This window comes from Sciurus vulgaris (genome assembly GCF_902686455.1).
Source record: "Sciurus vulgaris genome assembly, chromosome: 15".
NCBI classification, from domain to species: Eukaryota; Metazoa; Chordata; class Mammalia; order Rodentia; family Sciuridae; genus Sciurus; species Sciurus vulgaris.
This window is the reverse complement of record NC_136476.1, coordinates 37,182,851-37,205,550: the sequence shown is the minus strand read 5'-3', so window position 1 is coordinate 37,205,550 and position 22,700 is coordinate 37,182,851. Positions and strand designations below refer to the sequence as shown.

Sequence of the window (22,700 nt, the reverse complement as noted above, 5' to 3'; positions counted from 1 at the left end):
GCTTTGCCTCTTTCTAGTTGTAAGACGTTCTATCAGCCTCAATCTTATTTATAAAATGGAAATAAATTTATACAGAATTGACACAAAAACCCCAAGGTTTTATGTGTGAGTATACTCTATGAACCACACAACACGAAAAATAATAAAGTTTGAAATATTTTTATAAATCAGATTGCTTTGTTTTGTTTATTTTATTGAATCTTTTTTGAAAACAAAATCAGTGATTTTATTTTTCCCAGTCTATGCTAAATTTGAAAGAAAAAAAATTAAATAGATATAACTTTTTAAAAAGTTTTTCTGTGGAAGACATAGAAACTCTCCCACTTCACAAATTGAATATAAAGATTGAAAAAATTTGTGATACAGCAGAGGAATCCTTTCCATGAATAGTGCTGATATCTGAATATGCAAAGGACATCTGAGAACAGAGGAAGGGACTATTATGTGATGAATGAGTCTTTACTGAATGCCACTTTCTATATCCATTAATTATTCAAATAGAGAAGATATTTTTAGGATCTTCAAAACATTCTACACTACTTGGACTTCAGTTTTTCATGAAAAAAACACAAACATTTAAGTTGACTTGTTACCTAACTGGTCATAGGAAAGACTAACCCAACACACATTTTTTAAAAATTAATTATTTAGTTATTTATTTTGTACCTACTGCATTTTGATTCATTGTACACAAATGGGGTACATTGTTTTGTTTCTATGGTTGTACACGATGTACCAGTGATTATGTAATCTTAGTGGAAACAAACTTTCCAACTGGGAAGACAGAGTTAACATTATGGTTTGGATGTGAGGTGTCCCCCAGAAGTGTAAGGAGGTTCAGAGGAGAAATGATTGGGTTGTAAGAGTCTTAACCCAATCAGTGATTTAATCCCCTGATAGGAATTAACTGAGTGGTAACTGAAGTGGTAGGGTGTGCCTAGAGGAGGTGGGAATTGGGGTGTGGTTGTGGGTATATATTTGTATCTGGTGAGTAGAGTCTCTCTGCGTCCTGATCTCATATGAGCTGCTTCCCTCTGCCACACTCGTCCACCATGATATTCTGCCTTACCTTGAGCCCAAAGGAATGAAGCCAGCAGCCTATGGACTAAGATCTCTGAAACCCTGAGCCTTCAAATAAATTTCTCCTCCTAAAATTGTTCTGGTCAGATCTTTTAGTCACAAAAAAAGTCAGATCTTTTAGCAGCAAAAAAGCTGACTAAAACAGTTAAGAAGGAAGAATAAAGGATATAAATTTACTGAATATTATATGGCAGATGTTACACTGTACATGCATTATCTTCTCATCCTCTCTCATTGCCCAAAATCAATATCCGATTCTTTTCCCGTGTTTTACATCCCAATGAATAGTAGCAACATACTTTGCACAAAATAGAAACTTTGGCATCATTTTCAACTCTCAATTCTTTCTCTTGTTCTACATTTACCTATCACCAAGTCTATGAATTTTATCTCCTAATCTGTTCTCAAAATCATTCCTTTTCTCTTTATCATGCTACTAATTTCCTCCCTTCCAATCCACTGCCCTCAATGCAGATAGGGTATTCTTCCTAAAATATACATCTTACCTTATTGTTCATCTGCTTAATTATTCCAATGGTACTATGTTGCTCCCAATGCAACAAAACCCTAGTCTTTGTAATATAAATTACATATGTTTCCATGACAATAAGCCCTGACAACCTCTTTAACCCTCTATCTCTTCACCTTCTTCAATTCTAGGCACTAGTTTTGTCTTTTCAGTCATCTCTTTCTCTGAGCATTCCCTGAACCCATGTCTCAGTTAAAGATCTCTCCCTATTTATCATACATCTATACTGCTCTCACTGTGGCTCCTGCATAGTATACAAATACGGATATATTTGAATATATGTACATTGCATGTACATATATGTATGTATATATATGTGTGTACATGGTATATATATATATGGTGTGTATGTGTGTGTGTGTGTTTTGGACTGGGATTGAACCAAGGGGCACTTAACCACTGAGCCACATCCCTAGCCCTATTTTATTTTATTTTATTTTATTTTATTATTTTGAGACAGGGTCTCGCTGAGTTCCTTAGGCCCTCACTAAGTTGCTGAGGCTGGCTTTGAAGCTGTGATCCTCCTGCCTCAACCTCCAAGTTGCTGGGACTACAGGCATGCACTGCTGTGCCTGGCTATATGTACATATTTTTACTATACACATATAAACAGGGATGTGTGCTATTGTGGGTTGGACTGTGTTCCTGTAAAATATATGTTGAAGGACCAGTCACTAGTATCTATGAATCTGACCTTACTTGCAAAGAGGGACACGAGATGTAATCAAAATAAGATAAGGTTATATTTGATTTGGATGGTCTTAGTCCAACATCACTTACATTTCTAAAAAAAGGAAAAAGACATCAGGAGGAGAATTCCATGTAAAGACACAAAGATGCACAGACAGGGAGCGAAGAGTCCAGGTGAATGGGGGGCAGAGATTGGCGTTATGCTGCTATAAGTCAAAACAAAGACAGAGACTGGGGGACATCACCCTTCTTTCAACTTTTTGTTCAATATAGCACCAGCTGATCAGACAAATTGAGGGCAGACCTCTTCTACTCAGGCCACCAAATCACATTCTAATCTTCTCTGAAAATTTCCTCACAGACTTATCCGGAAGCAACGCTTCACCAGATATCAAGACATCCCTTGATTTAGTCAAGTTGACACAGAAAATTAACCATCACAGACCTTAGAAGGAAGTTATGAACTATGCTATTGGACATTAGAGGAAAGGTGTTTCCTTTTTGTAAAATGACAGAGAACCTGGCTGAAATATGTTCCACTATTGAGTGGAAAGTAGAATTTATAGCAATACACTTGAACATTTACCTGAATAGATTTACAAGCAAAGTATAGAAGGTACAGCCTGATTTCTCTTCATTATAGAAATGTGTAGGAATGGCAAATGTATAGGAAAGAGATAAATTGAGGAGTGAACTTTAAGCAAAACAAAATTCCCAGTACTTGTTGATTTCAAAAATCTTCAACTTATCCAGTTAGTGTGCTCTGGTAACAGGGCCAAGTGTGGTGCTAGACAATCATTTGCTAAAAAAAAAAAATGAGTTATGTGGTGACTCATGGATCCAAATCAACCATCTCAGCAGGAGACATGAATAGAGATCCTTATTCAGGAAAGATCTGCAGAGAACCCTTTTGTCTAATAACTTGGACCCTGGTGAATTGCATGATAGACTGACATGATATCTGAGGCTTTTATACAGGAGAAATGCTTCCAGTTTGGATTAAATGAATAGAGAAAGGACAAAAATGAAAGACAAATGACTCTGAGGACAGAGGCATGGATGCAGAGCCCTGGGCTTCCAGGACCTCCTCAGGCTGAGAGGGCAGGGTTGACTTCCTGGCAGGCACAGAGTACAGAGTATTCAGCCACAAGAATTATTCTCAAGGCTTGGAATCAAATGGAATGTGCCAAACTGGGTTCTGCTATGCTTGGGACCTGTGATCTCCTTTTCTTTCCTATTTCTTCCTTTTGGAGTGGGAACGTTTCCTATGCCTGTCTCATCAATGTATTTTGGAAGTTGAGAGCTTGTTTTCTGGTTTCACAGGTCCACAGATGGGGAGGACTGGTGTACCAAGAGGACTACACCCGAGTCTTACCAGTAACTGGTTTAGATGATGAAATTTCGGACTTTTGGAGTTGATGATATTTAGATGGTATTTTAGGACTAGAGTTGATGCTGGAATGAATTAAGAATTTTGCAAGGGTGTGTGTTAGGATCAGGTGAATATTTTACACATGAGAAGGATGTGAATTTGGGGGACAAAAGGGCAGGATATGGGTGGAATTGTGTCCTTCTCCCCAAAAACTGATAGGTTAAAGTCTGAAACTCTGATACTTGTGAGTATGATATTTAGAAATAGAATCTTTACGGATGTAATGAAGTTTTACAGACGTAACAAATGTCTTAATGTCTCTTAAGGTGAATTCTTCTAATCCAATCCCATCTGCTGTCCTTAAAGGAGAAAGGGGAGACATAGAGTGAAGAAAGCCAAGTAGCCACAGAGGCAGGGACTGAAGTCAAGGAAGTCAAGGAACTCCATGGATCAAGGGCCAGTAACAGAACCAAGGAAGAGGCAAGCAGAGATTCTACCCAGAGCTCAGAGGATGTATGGTCTGGTGATACTCAAATTTTGGACTTTATCAGAATTGGGAGAGAACAAATTTCTATTGTCTTAAATCGCCCAGGAACAAAAGCTACTATGTAAAGAAATTTGGGTTTTATTTGACCCTGAAGGCAAAATAATGCCTTCATTGAAATGATTTGAGTAGATGAAAAAAAAAAAAAAAAAAAAAAGTCAAATCTGCACTTTTAAAGAGAATCCCATTTACAGTGAGGAAAATATAATACAGTGACTATAGTATACTTTCCTGTGTACATGTCATATCTCCCCTCTGAGTATAAATTCTGGGGCAGAAGGGACTGTTTTATTTTTCTGTCCATTTGTGTATTTCCAGTATATAAGATACCATTAATTCCTAAGCAAAAATCGGTTAAATGAATAAATAAAAAAACAAGTGAGTGAACTTTTCATGATAAGCCTTCCAAACATATCATCCCTGAAGGAAGAGAGCTTATTAAAATTAGAATCATCACTATACAACATAGAGCAGATAGCTAAAAAAAAAAAAAGCCAAAAAAATAAAAATTCAGAAAATAAGTGAATTCAATGAGAAGTTACTTTTATCTTTAATGTATCACGTAGATGGGAGAAAAAGAGACTATGCATGAAATATTTTAAGCAGCACAATGCTTCCACATGGAATGAGATTATAAAACACAGAAGAAAAAACGGCCAACTCCTTGTTTCTGACATCATCACCTCTGGAATAACTGGTGGACATTTGATACTAGTGACTCAGGTCACAGACAGAGATGGAGAAATAATCATTCCATTCCATTCATTTCAAACTACTCACCACAGGAATTATTAAAAATGAAAAGTACTTCTTTGTTGGGAGTATGGTTCATTTTAATGTTGCCAGAGTGAAGTATAGATATCAAAACTCCTTTACCCCAGTTGTTTATTTCATTACTGTATTATCCATTTAAGAACATTATATAAGGCATTACTTAAAAGGAGTTCTCCTTTTCCTGTTTGAAATGCTTTATTTTCTGAAATAGCAATAAGCAATATTATAAATATGCTGATTCATTATGAAAAGGCTCATTTATAATCACAATTTGCTTTTGATACACATATATTAGGTATCAACTGATGGATTCCATTAATTATGAAAATAAAATGTACTTTTCTTTATTTGTTTTCAAAATAACCTCAACATTATTTTTAAAGGCAGCACATGTTCTATCTGTGTTTTTAATCCACATTTTAAAAAAAATATTTAAAACAGAAACCAGCTTTGTGCTTTACAACAAATATAAACGAGGTAATTTGGATAATGAAAATAAATGAATAACAGCAGTACTAATAGAGCTGATCCTATTTGTGATGGCTCATTAACTTCATACAGGATGCAATTCACTGCCCTGGATCAGGAGTTGATAATGTTACAATCTGGAGCTATTAGCTAAAAATGGTTGCAATAGGAAATTAATAGGTCTGCTCATTCATTGGGAAGTCAGTATTCCCTTTTATATGCATATCCATATTAAACCACACACTCAAAAAGACCACAAGGAGGAAAAAGACAAGGACAAGACATAATTTCAGTACTATTAATATGAATAGCTATTATTTATAAAGCTCATTGTAAGCACTTTCAATGCATTTGAGTACTTAATCTTCAAAGCAATCTATCAGGTAGTTATGATTACTATCCTCATTATGTGAGGGAACTGAGACTTAGAAATTTGCTCCAATACACCAATGTGTGATGGAGCTTAGATTCCAATTGAGGGGGCATAACTCCAATGCTTCTGTCCTTAACTATTTATACTATGACAATTGCCTCCTATTTCTACCTTATCTCCAACTTCATCTAGTTTAAAATGATGAGCAAATAAAAATCCCAGTGTTTCCCACACTAAGCTGTAAGATGAGAAGAGACACCAACACAATAAACCCATGGCAATGACTGTTAAATTGTAGGAGGGAGGGAGGGAAAAGGGAGAATGTGGTTTGAAAAGATAGTCACTAAACCTAGGGTTTTCAAGTTATTAATGACAGAATTAAACCTGGACAAAATCTTAACCTGTGGGACATGCTGAAGGAAAAAAGTTGGGAGCATATTTTTAAAATGTTGATAAACATTACCACTCCCTGACTTCCAGTCTGCTATTGGCTAGCCATGAACTCCTGGAAAAATCACACAACTGAGTGCAGCCATATTTCTCGGGACTGGGCAAGAGGCTCCCAAAGACAGTGCTTTCCAAAATCTGTCTGTGAAGCACTGTTGGGAACAACATCTGTGTCCTGGAGAAAAAGTAAAGTATAGGGTAGTAACTTTCTCACAAGGCAAACCATATTCAGTTAAAGAAGTGTTCGTTAGTCTGAAATTAGGGTCTTATTATCTTTTTGTTATTAACATTTTAACATTTCAATTGTAAAATAATGATAGTGAAATGGTAGAAGATCTCTTTCCATCTGTGTGTTTGTGTTAGGGTGGTTCTGGGGGTCAAGTTCAGGACTTTGTGCGTGGTAGGCAGATGCCCTACCACTGAACTACACTCCTGCCCCGTTCTTTCTTTCTTTATTTTTTAATGTCCTCACCTAACCAGTTAAAAGTTGGTTATGTTATCTCAATTATAAACATTTTGGAGGGGAAATGTTACAGGGTTATGATAGACTGTACAAAGAACCACTATTCTATTTTCCAACTCAAAAGTTTCAGGATCTTCTACATTTCAACAGATCTTTATAATTTGTTAAACATTTTCATGTTAACTTTATCACTTTGAAGCTCTATGATCTGCAAAACAACCTCGTTTTCCACAGATTAAAAAAAAAATAGAGTTTAAGGTAATTAGGCAACTTAACCAAGATTATACTGTTTGTTAAAGAGTCAGATTCCACCTCGTGTCTTTTGACTTTGAATCCTACCTGTTTTCCATCTATAAGCAGTTCAAGAATTGGGCCTCACAATAGAATCATAAGTGTTTTAAATATATAGAACAAATAAGTTTGAATTCTGGAGAACAGGGCCTAAGAGTTTTGTCTTATAAGAATTCTCTGGGTGATTCTGGTCTATAGGCAAATATGGGTACCACTATCAATGGTACTTGCCTCTGTCTACCTGTACTCATATGAAGGGAGGGGTTTAGACAGAACTGGGTATCCCTGGGCAAGTCATATGATCACCTGAGCTTCAATTTCTGCATCTGTGAAATAAAGACAGTGATATCTGACATGTAGATTGTAAATATTTGAAAAATAATACGTCTAGTACCTAGATCTGGTAGTCTCTAAAAAATGGAAGCTATCAATACTGCTGCTACTATGGAGTTACTATCTAGAATGATGTTCTATTATTACTAAGAAATAGGTACATATTATAAATAGCAAAGATTCTAGAATTTTCCTTACACAAATTTACAGCAAATACAGATAATTTATTTGTGATAGTCTCAGTTTTCTCCTTCATGAAATATCTACATCTGTTAATGTGCTGGGGAATCATTTGGCTCTAAGAAGCTTGGAACTGCATACTTGTATTAAAGAGTTGAAAAAGGATGTATTGAGGAAGTAGTGTTAGAAGAGTATTAAACAGCCAGATGTGGTGGTGCACCAATGACTCAGGAGGCTGAGGCAGGAGGATAGAAAGTTCAAAGTCAGCTTCAACAAAAGCGAGGTGCTAAGCAACTCAGTGAGACCCTATCTCTAAATAAAATACAAAATAGGGCTGGGGATGTGGCTCAGTGGTCGAGTGCCCCTGACCCTGGTACCCTCCCCCATAAAAAAAAAGGGTATTAAACAGATATAATTGAAATAAATTTGTATTTATGAATGACAACTCTATAGCTACACTGTCATTTTCTATCAAGGTAAGATTATGTCTAAATCCAAATATTTGCTTCTTTACAGTTTATAATTTGTATCTGCCTAGGATTAAAAGTATTTAAAACAGCTTTTAACAAATTATAATAAGACAAAAATAAAACCAGAGGAAAAAGTTAATAATCATTAATCAATAGGGCAGAAAAAGAAGATAAGGGAAAATGGTGCTGGGAAACAATTTTTTTTTTTCAGGAAACTGGAAGAACTGGTTTATAAAAACTGCATCATTGCATCAGTATTAAGATTCCTGACTATATTTTTTAAAAGGTGAAAATTTATTTCTTAATGTTTCTTACCAAAGTCTGAAATACTGATAATCAATAAAGAGATGCAACATAAATTAAAGATTATTCTATGAGTAGACTGGAATTTATACATTTAAACTCTTTGCAGTAGCTGCGAATGCTGTTTTTTTTTTTTTTTCTTTTTTATTAACTTCACCCTTATAATTCTGAAGTACTACTGCCTTTATATATTCCTTCTTTACTTTTCTGTTATCTTGTTCTCCTCTATCCTTCCACTCATTTTGGAAAATTCTGGTAGAATTTAATCAAGAAAACACAGGCTGTGGTGCTCAGGGTAGGAAGGATCCAAAATAATACCTCTATAAATTGATACTAAGTTATAGTTTTTGATGCCTTGAGTACCCTCTGCTCTAGTTATAATCAAACTGAAAGCTTCAGTTTTAGACTCAGTTTCCTTTCTGTTCCTGCTGTCTTGCCCTGGGCTGGGCTGGTACTTCTCCTCACCTAGGTTGCTATAAGAGTCTCTGTTTCAGTGAGTCTCCTTGCATCCTGGGTTCATACATTTTTGGATGTAGTCATCTTTCTAAAGAGACCTGATTGTATCTTTACACCACTAACACCCTTCCTTGGCCTCCCACTGTTTACTATAGTCCTTTTGCAACTCAATCCCCCATGATTTTCTCCCAAACTACCACTCTCTTCACGGTGAACCTGGGGGTTAGTGTGGTCTCCAGCAAAATTAAATTACCTGTTAGCATTCAAATGCAGCCTGAGTTTTTCCATCACCTTCCCATACTATTGTCTCTTACAAGACAAATAAATGAAGAAAATAAATACCCAGGCATAATTTCTCTGCATAAGTCACAATTCTCTTTTAATATAGTATAATTTACATTTGCCCCCAAATCTAACCAGTCACTACCTCACAAATCTAAGTTAAAGAGGCATCCTTATACTTGTAATCCAAAGTCTAGCACCATCGCCTGCCTCATATTTACTATGTATAAAATTTATTTTTTAGCTGCTGAGAAAGGACTTTCCTTCACTTGCCAAGGCACATGTGGCCAGCTGGCAGGAGTAGTTCGGGAAAAAAAACATGCCACGTTGAGTTCCCACGCAACAGAAACAAATGAAACCTAATTTGCTGACCTGTCTTATTTATTTTGGTTCATTCGACAATGTAATATAATAGAAACAACATTGAACTGGGTATTAGAAGACCTGGAATTTAGTTCTATTCCTGCCATGACCAACCATATAACTTTCAGAGGATCATGCAAATTTCTCATCCTTGTTTTTTTTTTTTTTTTTCCACTTACAAAATGAAAATCTTCCTTGCTTTACTCAGAGTGCATACACGTAGGAATTGTTATTCTTTTATTTTTCATTTCCTAAAACATAGTCCTTTTTCTGTATCTATGTGCTTTATAATTCTATCCTGTGGTGAACCTTTTGCAGATGCCATCAGTCCATTTTAATCTCACCAAGGATCCTAAAGGAGGATATTTATAAATAATCACAGATAATTCTTACAAATATTTGTAAAAGATCACAAATAGTATTGTTCAAATATATTTTAAGGTATTGATTAGATAATCTCTAAAGCCCTCTCTAGTTTTAAAGTAGTAAAGTTCTATATTCAAATTTATACTTGAAATTCAAATATTTTATACATAAAGAAAACTTCAGATATATATACATCGTCTCTATTCTCATAGCTTATAAATCCTTGGACTTGCTAGTTTCCCTGTCTTCTGATTATTACAATGACTTAGTATATCTGTTCCCCTCATATATACAATGTACATGATGTCTCACATCTTTTGAGTAATTTGTACTAGTTTTTTTTGTTGTTGTTGTTTTATATCAGAATGTGGATTTCAGTTTTAAATAAACAGAATTTAAAACAAATTACTGAAACATATTTTACATTTTTTTATATTGCTAGTTGTGATATTACAGATTCTGAAGAGAAAATTTTAATCAATATAGTCTTGGGAAAGGCAAATATTCTTTAAAATGTCTACTTTGTGAAATATAAAAGTATTCGGTCAATAATAGCACAGAGAAAAACTGCTTGCTCCAAAAACTAGATGTATCATCACAATCTAAAGGGTAGACCTTAAAATAAAGATGGTTAGTATGTACAAACTTACTAATCCTTTGCGGTCTCACTCTCCAGAGTAGACACTGATGAACTGATACCAGGAAATAGAACTTCTTGATATCCTGTTATAAAGAGTAACCTGGCTGAAACTCAACCTAGCTTACACTATCATGTCTTTCCTGGAATTTCCCTGGAATCTGACTTCTTAATACATTTGGAATTATAGTGAAGAAGCTACAAGTTCTCTTACATTTGACTTGGAGTTTTAGAGTAACTTTAAAAAATTAGAGCTGTTCTGAAGCTCGAAATAAAGCAAAGATGATGCTTCTGAATACACATACACAGACACAGACACAGACACACACACACACACACACACAACTTTGGGGATAACCAATACAAAATATAACACTTGAACTTTTCACTGAAATTAAATCTCCATTTTCTAAAGAGAGATATATAAACTCTAGAGGGTAATATTAAATGATTCAGATAGTGGAACCATGCAAGAACAAAGACACCAGAATCATTCACACAAATTAAATGGAAAGAATTCAGCACTTACCTGACATAAACCACTGATGCACATATCCAAAGATTCAGTATAGCAACGAGTTCCATCTAACACCTTTGGTGCTAGTTCAACAACCAGGGCTGTTCCTTTGGCTTGACACTTCAGTGAACAGGGGTTGTCAGGGTCATTAGACACAGGAAGCCATTCATAAAACTGACCATGATGCTTGACATCATTATGAGCAGAACATTGCTGAGCTCGGAAATCACCTGCTTCTGGTGGGCAGTCCTGCAAAAGAAGGAGAGGAGCAAACACAAGTAAAGGGGATGACCCCAAACAGATAACTGGAACAACTATGTGGTTTGTTGAAGTCGTAGAAAACAAAGCAAATGCCCTTGTCATTACACATAGTCCCGCCCATATCAGGTTATGATTATTTGGTGATCAAAATAAAGAAACCTGAGAAAAAAATCTACTGGAAATATATTTTCTAATTAAAGTTAAATGAGAAAGCAACCAGTTTGAAATAGGTATTTTGGTTGATATTGGTTGGGAAAGTAAACATCTCAAGATGCATTTTCTGACAAAAGTCCATTGGTCCATGAATGCTTCCACATCAATAGCATTTTGATTTCCTTGTGCCTTAAGTGGAACCTGGAATTAGCTGAAAGCGTCTTTGTCCCCTTTGGTCCAGACACTGAAAGCTAGGATGATTCTTTATTGTAATACCTAGCAGCAAAAATTTATGATAATTTCATTCAAAATTTTTTTTGGGTGTTGCTTGGCATTTTATTCTAGAATTGAAGCTACCTAATATCTAGAATGAATCTTGGGGAACACAATAGAGATGGTCATTTATACATAAATTGCTTTAGGTTCAGGCAGTATATCAGAGGGGTAAGAGCATGGACTTCCTGTTCAGATGGCAGCAATAAGGTGGGTCTCCCTGACTGGTTTTGCCCATGCCCAGAGCAGAGTCAATAGTACTACTGAGCTCTCAAGGTCACTGTGAGAAGCTCATGAGTTTATGCTGGCCTACCAAGTCCTATGATTATTCAATGAAGCCACAGGAAAGAAAGAGAGAATTTAGAGAGTCTCTCAATTTAAATTTTAAATTATATTGGCAGGGATCAATGGAAAATAAGAATCTCCTAAATATATATTTCATAGAGGGCAATTGAAAATGTGAAACCATGAGTAACAATGGCTATTATCTGATAAATGATAAACCTCAGTGAAAGCAGATAAGATTTTTGTCTTAAAAAGGCAAAGATTGTGTATCCTTTTGGAAAGATTTTTTTAACAACTATATTTTATTCTATATGTTTCCAGAATGATACTTATTGTAAAGATTTTAGACTATCCAGGCATAGAGAAGCTTCTTAAATAATTTTTTGTTCTAAAGGATTTGCATGTGATGGTTCATACTTCCCAGTCACTACATTATCATTTTTAAAAATATTTTTCAGATGTTGATGAACTTTTATTTTATTCATTTATTTATATGTGGTGCTGAGAATCAAACTCAGTGCCTCACACATGATAGGCAAGTGCTCTATCACTGAGCTACAGTTCTCTTAACAAGGTCTCTTTCTCTGCAAATCTCTTTACATTCGTATCAGCATTCAGAGAACAACATTGTTCTTTATTTTATAAAATGGAATTTTTTGACTCTTCCAAAACTTATTAAGTAGCACATAAGGTTCTGATAGTCCGGGAAGCACAAATTCTTTCCAGGCAAGAATAGGTAGGATATAAACAATTAGATACTTATTTAGGATGAACATGAAATGGTTCAAAATACAATATAGAATCTCAAAGATATTCTACTGTTAGTGTTGTATGTGTTCTTAAAGTGAATAAAACATAGTAGTAAAGGAAAAGAACAATCTAAACAATAAAGGTATAGATGCATAGGTACTCAATAAGGCTTTAGTGATTTTGAATATTAATTGAAAAGTTTAATTAGAATTCACTGCTTATGAATTTCTTAAATGATACTTAAATTTTTTAAAGACCCAGAAATAAATAAATAGTAGATATGCATGTATTATACAAGATATTTACTTGTTTATTGTGAAAGATGAAACAAAAACCAAAAAATCTTCAAAATTAAGCTAGGAAACACAAAACAGGGCAATCACATCAAACCATGGCAGGGAGCACAAACTAAATTTCAGTGTTTTGATATCAGCTCCTTTCAGACCATACGTGCCAAGATAAAAGCACAAACTTGAATTAACACGAACTCTTTGTGGATTCATATTAAAAAAAAAAAAAAAAAAAAGATTACAATCACTTAGTTTACAAATTCTACCAAAATCTGCCTAGACTTCACTTACTAACTTCTACCCTAAAACAGCCCTATTACTAACCATAGCCCCCAAACTATTCATATGCACTTCTCTAAATCCCATCTGAGACAATAACAGAGTCTTCACTTTGCTAAGCAGGATTAATACACCTAGCTTTTACCGGGTCCACAAGTTTCCCTGGTGGTCGCTACATTGGAACTTCCACAGTTAAACTGATAATTTAATTAATAGTGTTTAAATCAAGTCTTTTCTTTTGCATAATACCTGTCATCCTAGGAGTCATTCAATAATTGTGTAGAAGAAATACTGAAGTGCATTCAATAAACATTGAAGAAATTGTTTGAAATAGTCTCAAACAATCCCTTTCATAATTATCTTTGCTTCTTTTTTTTTTTTTCTATAAATACAAGTGAACCAGTTAAAAAGGAATTCCAGGGTCAGGCTGAATCACTTTTGCCTTAAAGTAAGAAGGATAAGATATAATTAAGTGATGTATTAGTATGAGCTACAGGTAATTTTCTGCATTTTTACAATTCCAAAAAAAGTGTACAAATTGAGCTTTTAATTGATGACTTTCCTAAAGAAGACTCAAAGGCAGTCAAAGGTAAAACTGTTTAAAAAAAAAAAAAAGTAAAAATGTTAAGACCTTTGTTTTCTTTTCTGTGACCAAATCAGTAAACATATTTAAACATACAGAGAATTGGCTTGCAGAGAAGTGTTCCTGTTTGCAATTCACTTGCTCATAATGTTAATAAGAATACCTATGATAGGTTTTATGATTTTTCATAAATAGAAAATCTCTCTGAGAATAATAATGCTCAAGAACACTATTACTTTTATCACTACTGTGTCTCCTTTTGCTCATATATTTATAGGGCTGGGAAGATATAGTTTGCTAAATTATAAATGCACTTGAAACCTGGAGTTCATAGTTGAAACCTGAACTTGAACCTCTGTAATGAGTTTATTTGTACTCTGCAAAATGCAACTTCCTGTGTTAAAGCAAAGGACTTAACAGAACTTATAAAACAGGTTCAGAAAGCTTCTTGGACATCAAATTGCTCTTACAAAATAACATTTTGATGATTTAAGTGTAAATGAATCAGAAACATATGAATCGAATTTCCCTTGAAATACACGTGCTTAAAAATTAAGGGAAGAAGAATTTGGCAAAACATTCTCTGTTTGAGCCCAAAACTTCTCAAGCATAGTTCAAGACATTTATTGAACCCCTAATAATCTGAGATTTTCCAGGTGTAGGAATGGAAACTCAAGAAGAGACATTGTAGCTTCTTGTCCCACAAGTGTCCTAATAAAACAACAACAACAACAACAGCAGCAGCAGAATAATTGTTATTTGTAGAGACTTACCATCTATGAAGTTTTTAGTTTTTAATTATAATTTGGTCCATTAAACCAGCATAATCCCAGAACCTTCTAAAAGTCAGGTCTAGAAATGAATGCTCTAACTACTGTGAAAAATACTTGATACTTTTTTCTGGATATCATCTTTGAAACATTAGCTTCTGGAGATGCTTTATAGCACAAGTCACAGTTCTGCCACAGAATAATGACTGTCCTTTGGGTTTAGCGAATGCAGAAGATACCGAATATATACAATGTGAGATTTCTGCTCTCATATAATGTTAATGGTGGGAATAATAAGCTTTCAACTGAGATGGCTAAAATGAAGAAGAAAATAAATGAATTATGATTTATATATTCTTACATTGAACTTGGTACATAATGACAAAGACAAAGCTACTGAAAACATCCTGCCCCTCACCTCGAACCTGGCAAAAACAGGGTGCAGGAAGGGGAAACTGAACTGAAGATCCTGGCTTCCAGCCTCTCACACATCTCCAGAAAGACCTGAAGGAGAAATGTAGCAAGAGAAAGCAATCGAAGGCATTTCCCCTCTGGACTTATATGCTGTCACACGCCTGTGGCTTGACAGCTCTCATCAGGTCACTGGGCTAGGACTTCCTTACTCTGTGGAGATGTGTTTTCTTTGTAATAGATGATCCCATGAATTACCATTCAGCAATTTAATATAACAGCTTTTCTCTCCAATTTTTAAGCACTTAATCTTAACTGTGTCTGAGCTTTCTTCTTTAAAAACACAAAAATAAAACCTGACCTTTTATTTGCTCCCATTATAATTCATACAGTCAGTGGAGTTCTGCCATATATGAATCTAATTCAAAACATTTTCTGGTTAATCAGCTAGCTAGTGGGAAAGATAAGATGGATCCCAGATGTACCCTGATGATGATAGGTAGATCGTATTACACCGTGGGACAAAGGAGGGTCAGGCTTCTCAGAACTTACTCACTGGGCAAGATGTAAAAGATTATGTCTCAGCAGCTAAGGTGGCAGCATATGAGAGACCTTTAAATGGCTTTGAAAAAATATACAGAATGTGGATTCAGGGTCAGGAGAAACATGACTGTTTAAAAATTGTCATTGTTTTTTAAAGAAGACATTTTTCTTTCAGAGGGACATCCCTCTGCTTTACCGCTGTACTTAAATATTCTACAACTGGTGTAGTCTATTAATTTTGCTGCTTCATTTAACATCTTAAATGAGTGTCATGGTATAAAGGTCATATTCTGATTCTATGCTTTTATTTATAGTCAATATTAATGCCTGATAGTATCAAGAAAACACTGGAAATTATATCCAGATGACCAAACATATGCAATGTAGTCACTGGGAAAAAAAAAAAAAAAAAAAAAAATCTACCTTTTCACTGCATTTCCCCCTGCTAAAATTGTTCTACTCAATGTAATACCACTGTGCACACTGTGCTAATCACTCACCCTCCATAAACATTAGTATGAACAAAAACAAAATTAGAATTGCTTAGTAAGGTATATATACTACCCTGCAATAAGGCTGGATCAGGATTTATGATAAAACAAGTAGATATTTACCACGTATTTGGTGATACTGGAAAAATCTTATTGGTTCTAAATTTTCACCTAAAATATTAGAATCTTCAAATTAATGATAGTAAAACAGGAAAAGTTTACCATAAAAAGTTCTTCTACAGTAAGAGGATAGAGGCTATGGAACAGTGCTCTCTAAAGCTCTTGGTTTCTTAGAATATTTAAATAAATGCTGGGCTGCCTCTTTCCTGTGTTCTATTACTTGACTATCTGTTTCTTACATTGAAAGTTAAAATGAAACCACTAAATAGTAAATTACCATTTACACAACCCAATCTAGTATAATATTTTGTTTTTAGAAACATAACCAAGATTTCCACTTCTGCTTCTAGCTGAGACTCCTCTCCTGTATTCTAGACTTCTATCTACAATTGTTTATTTGCCATCTGTTTGTCTAAGGCCTCATATACTCACCTAGACCCCAGACTCAACCCTGAGCCCCACCAAATCTGATCCCCCTGCAGCCTTCCCCATTCCAGTCAATGACAACTCCATTGTTTTCAGGTCCCCAAACCTTAGAGCAGTGGTTCTCAAGTTTGAATGTGTATCAAAATCACCTGGAAGGCTCCTTAAACACAAGCTGGTGTTCAGTAGACCAGGGGTACTGGTACTGGTCCCAGGCAAGTTCCCAGGCCATGCCAGTGATGTTGACTGGTATCCACACATTGAGTACACGGCCTTCCAGAAGTGTTGATTCCATTTCCTAAAGTACAGAATCTGATCATAACTGATCTCTGGAGACTTCTGTCAACATAGCAGCCAGAATAATCTTATTAAAGCAGATCTTGTCACCTTCCTGCTATAACTCATGTGGGCGACTCCACACTTTACTCAGATTTAAAGCTCAACTCCTCCTGTCAGAGGTGAAGATCTGGCTCGCATTTTGCCTCTGGTCTACCACTTCCCACTGTCCTTACTCACTTGGCAGCCATCACACTGGATTCCGTGCCACCTCCTGAACACTGTTACTTTAGGACACATGCATTATCTTTCTCCTCTAGAATTCTCTTTGCCCAGATTCTGAGTAACTAATTACCTCACCTCAAGTCTCTGCTCAAATATCACCTTCTCATTGCATCCTATCCTGATCTATGTAATACTGCAACTCACTCCCACTACCGATTCCTCTTTATCCTGCTCAGTCCCCCACCCCATAACACTGAAACACCTTCAACTATGCCATTTAATTTACTTATTAGTATGCTTGTTTTTGTTGTTGTTGTTGTTGTTTATTTAGAGACAGGGTCTCACTGAGATGTATAGGGCCTTGCTAAGTTGCTGAGGCTGGCTTTGAGCTCACAATCTTTTTTTTTTTTTTTTTTAATTGTCAGTCTCCCACTAAAATATAATCTCCAGGAGGGCAAGGGACTTCAACCTTAGCTATTATATGTCAAGTACTCAAATATGTGTTGAAATAATGACTAACACATTGAATAAATGAAATAGAGGTCACACTTTTCATTGTGTAAACTCAAATTGTGTTTTCTTAAATCTTGCAGGAATTTAAATCTTGATAGTTTTCTAATTTATGGAATGTCTAATTCTTTCTTTTTAAAAAAATAAAGCTGCAAGAATACTTACACATTTAAGACACTAGGAAAATTTGGTAGGGAGTTTTGCCTACTTTCTGAATAGCCAGATTGATATTTCCTCACCCATGTAAACAAATTCAACTGGGCAATATTAAGAAACATAAAGTGTGCTGAAATCATTTATTACTCAAAAAATAGCCAGACATTTTTAAGTTTTATTAAACACTTAGTGTTATATGCATACACTATAAAGTGCTAATGTTAAGGTAACAAGCTTTATTCCCCAAATTTTGGCCACCTGCTTATGCTAACATCAACATCATCATCAAAAGCATTTATTTGTGCAAGACTGCTCACTGCTATGTAAAATGAAATTAAACAGACATAGTCCCTGCCCTGTCTAGACAGTCTGTATGGATACAATTCTATTATATTTCAAGAGCATAATATTTAAATCTCTAATACATCACTACGAGTGCAAAGAACAGAAAATGTGGTAGAGTTTGGAGGGTGGTACCATGCTAGGTAAAGACTCCTTTTTCCTTTTTGAAAAGACTCACAGACTTTTTACAAAGCCAATATTAAATGGCCCAGTGCACTATGCTTTCATGAATATTATAGTTTAAAATTCCTTGTTTTTGTTCTTTCTTTTTTTTTTCCTGGTACAAAACGTTTACAGATTTTGTTTTCATTATCCAATCCCCCACTTCCCAACTCTTAATACTTTGAGGGAGTAGCATATTCAAGGGAAATGAGTGCCTGTGAAAACGAATCATGAACCATCTTCATGCCTCACTATGAATCAAGTTCATGCTCAATAACATATCTTCACAATTTTGTGATCCTGTAAAATAGTATAGAACTCTAATTTATTCAAGTTTGGGTGTGCCCTACTGTGCGCCTAATTCAGTGAGCACTGGTTACAGGTATATTCAACAGCTTTAATACTGTTGCAATGTGTTCATTCAGGTCCAGACATTAGAGATACAAAATGTATGATATAATAAATCAGAAACCCCACCCTACTTGATCCATATAGCTTGTTATCTGAAAATAAATGCTTTGCCTGGCTAGTTTTTAATGTCTCCAGGCATTTGAGGGCTGATCTAAGTAAAAATATTGAAAACATTTAGTTTTAAAAGTTCACTTTTTTTCCTTTGGGTAGTTTTTATTTCAGAGCTTTTATTTTTTCTCCTTTGAACAATGCAGACTTTTGGAATCTAATTCCCTAGAGGTATTTGTAAGACTGGTTATAGTTTGTCATGTTAGACTCTTAAATTCTCTCAATTTTGAAAATATTCATTCCTTGAGGCTTTTTATTATTTTTAGTTCCTTTCTTTGAATTTGCTCCAATTTAGCAATATCTTTTCCTAAATCAGCATTTCTGACTTTTTCCTATTTTTTATTACAGTCTAAAGTGTTCTTCTATCCTCCACATTAGCATATTTGAAGGGATAATTTGTAGTCTTTTTGTTACATTTCATTTTATAAGCACACAATTATACAGCATTGTGTTCTCAGACTGCATTTAACAAAATATTTGCAGTGGAGAGTCAGGTCCCAGGAAGGGAAGGTAGAGTGAGACAAGTTAGCATATGAACACTGTCACTGCTGCTCAGTGGTGTTACAAAACAAGTTCTTTATGTTTGTGCCCAAGTGGGAAATGACAGGCTTTAGAGATTTATTAAGGAACACAAATATGGAAACCGAAGAACATGTAGTTCTTATGTCAGTCACTTAAAAGAGAAAACAGAAAAAGGCATGGTCTAGCCCGATCCAGATAAATACTGAAAAGCCATTAGCTATATTAGCTAGTGTATATTTTTAACTTAAGAGTAGAATTGTTGACTTTGTAAGGATCAAATAAAAAGATTTCTTTGAAGTAAAAAACAAAAACAAAGATAAATGCCATGTTGGACAATTTGGAGATGACTCCAAAATTCTCTCATCACTTTCTCTCCTTCCTAATTTTTAACGAGCCACCTGATGTGGACTGAAGGCTTCTTTTTGGCTCTTGCTGAATCTTGACAATCTCTTTCCCTGGCCCTGTATATACGATGTTTCTTTTTTGGAGGCATGTAACAGCACTATGAATGACTTGTAATACCTCTGTGCACACCTTTGGTAACATTTTTGTAGCACATAATTTAATGTTAATCTGGGTCAAATTCTTTTTTCGTTCTTTCTTTTATTTTCTTTCTTTCTTTCTCTTTCTTTCTTTTATTTTCTTTCCTTCCTTCCTTCCTTCCTTCCTTCCTTCCTTCCTTCCTTCCTTCCTTCCTTCCTTCCTTCCTTCCTTCCTTCCTTCCTTCCTTCCTTCCTTCCTTCCTTCCTTCTTTCTTTCTTTCTTTCTTTCTTTCTTTCTTTCTTTCTTTCAACAGGGTGCTTAACCACTGAGCCAGCCACATACCCAGCCCTTTTTATTTTGAGACAGGGTCTTATTAAGTTGCTGAGGCTGACTTTGAATTTACAATTCTCCTGTCTCAGTCTCCTGAGCTGCTTGGGATTACAGGTGTGTGCCACCATGTCTGGCTAACCTGGGTCAATTTCTGCAAGACCATTTAAATCACTATCACTTTTAAATCAGTTCACTGAAGAAGGCCTTAATCTATGGAGAAAGATATCTATTCTTCAATCAGTGGAATGAAACAGGGTCTCCCTCTTGCCTAAATTCCTCTCCAGGTAGTAGATTATGCTTGGTGTTTAACACAAGTGTTCCTGGCAAGAGTCAGGTGCTCTTTTGTATGATACTTTCTAAAGAGAGGAAGCAAGGTGTTCTCACACTGTTACAGGACACCAGTGAAGATTAACTGGGTCTTTCCTTACTGTCTTTGGAAGAAGGAAAGAGGTAGGATTACTGTGGGCCAAATGACAAAGAGTTTAATGATCTGCTCTCTCTTCCTTCCCTGGTCCCCTTCCAATTTCTAGGTCAGAATTCCTACTGTAAACACCCAACCTTATGGTTAATACCACATGAAATCATCCTGTAAAAGAAGAATCCTCACATTTCTGAAAGCTTCATCATAGGTATGATAACAACCACTTTCCAAACTAAATGTTAGAAACCATGCCTTGCTGCCTGAAGAACTACTTAATTTTGTTGTTTAAATATGTTTAATTAAAGTGACTTATATGCATGTCTTAACATATGAGTCTAATCAAACAATATCATGTGCCAAATTTACCGGGTTATAAGTTTAATGGATGACAACATTCAACTTTGTTCATATGTGCTCATACTTCTTAGTTTGTTGATCTTGGAGTGTGGACATATTTTAAGAAACTAAAATGAATTAGGGAAATATATTTTATGACCTCTAAAATCCAGTGTTTTTAGGTTGTCCTTTGAAACTTAAAGCATGGCTTCTTAGCACCACCAGCCTCATCTTGAAGAATATTATGCTCCACAGTTAATTTTCCTTTCCTTTTCCTATAAAAGTTCCATTTCCTTGAGTAGTCTGCACTTAGGTAAAGCAAACTGATTAAACACATCTAGAGTAAGGTTTGTGTGATTAATAATGCTTTCCACTTAATCCTGCTCAATAACTTAACATTTTGCATATGTTCAAAAACCTCAGAGACTCTTATCAAGTTCTAGGCTATAGTAAAAAGTCAATGACCATCCTTGCCTTCACATGATGCCTAAAATTTAAAGGATGAAGAAAGATGCTGAGACCAATAAAAGCCAAGCTTGATTTTAATGACATAATTATAGACAAAGTGGCAGACAACTCAAATTTGGAGGATTAGCTTTGAACGAAGGCTTTTTTCCTTCCTATTTTGCCTCCTTTTAAGGTGGAAGCTGGACAAGGAAAGGAAAAGGAATGCAAAAACTATTATCATCCTGCAAGTCATCAGTATTATTACCTTCAGATCCTGAGACTTGAGCAGCCTCTGTTTATTTTCTCCTTTATATATTGTGTTCGACACCACAAATATCTCAGGGAGTTTCTGTGGCGAGCTAACCCAGTTTTGCCCATTTTCTAACCTCACTTCTCCAATTTTCTCTTTATCCATCCCATGCTTTCTGTGGGGACATTTGTCTTTCCCTCAATGCTTTCCTTTTCTGGCTGAATTATCTGTTGTGACTTCTCTTATTCACCTGACTCCTTCACTGTTCTAGTGTCACTACTTGGTTTTCTCTGAAAATTCCCTATTTGTAGAGCATATGAAGAAACTCTCTTTGAGATACCATAACACCCTGTGCATACCTTTGTGGACTTAGTACATTTTGTGGTTTTCTTTCCCTTCCAAAACCATGAAAACATGAAAGACTGTGTCATATCCTAAGCCTGACATGAAATGGATACTAAATAACATCTGTCAAAGAATGAATTAAGGGACTTGCATTTGTGACAATATGTAGGTCTAGATACTCTGAGGAAACATCCAACTACAGAAAACTAAAAAGAACGAGATTTCAGTAAAAAATCAAAACCTTAAAAATTGTTAAGTGCACAAATCTAGAGAGGAGGTGGATAGAAGTTGATTCTACAGACATCTGCTGGTTCCTGGAGGCTTAGAATTTTCCATTTTAATAGCAAGAGCAGGGAAGAAGGAGTGAAGTCTATCTTCTAGTTCTGGAAGAGGTTTGAGATCTTCTCATAATGTGAATATTCTAAGGCAAAATCCTTAGGAAAAGAAGTGAAGTAGGAAAAGAAAAAACACTCAACTCGAAAAGTCCAAACTATGGAGACAGTAAAAAGATTGGTGGTTGACAGGAATTAAGGGGAAGATGTGGACGAACAGGAGGCGTGCAGAGGATTTTCAGGGCAGTAGAACTCTTGTGTATGATACTACAATGGTGACTACATATCATTATACATTTGTCTAAACCTACAGAATATAAAACAGAAGAGTGAACCCTAATATAAACTCTGCACTTTAGGTAATAATGATGTGTCAACGTAGGTTCATTGATGATAGCAATTATACTACTCTGGAGGGGGATAATGCTAATGAGGGCTGTGCATGCAGTAGACAATGGGTATTTGGGAACTTTT

The 22,700-nt window shown here is 35.4% G+C and overlaps 1 protein-coding gene across 3 annotated transcripts in view; it reads right to left on the bottom strand.

Annotated features, from left to right (window-relative positions):
- ADAMTSL1 (ADAMTS like 1) overlaps positions 1-22,700 on the bottom strand; it is a 381,058-nt gene that overhangs the window by 283,034 nt on the left and 75,324 nt on the right. For all 3 annotated transcript variants that reach the window (XM_079113153.1, XM_079113154.1, XM_079113152.1), the window contains exon 4: positions 10,951-11,187. In XM_079113153.1, coding sequence (XP_078969279.1) covers positions 10,951-11,187 — 237 coding nt within the window. The remainder of the gene's footprint in view (positions 1-10,950; positions 11,188-22,700) is intronic.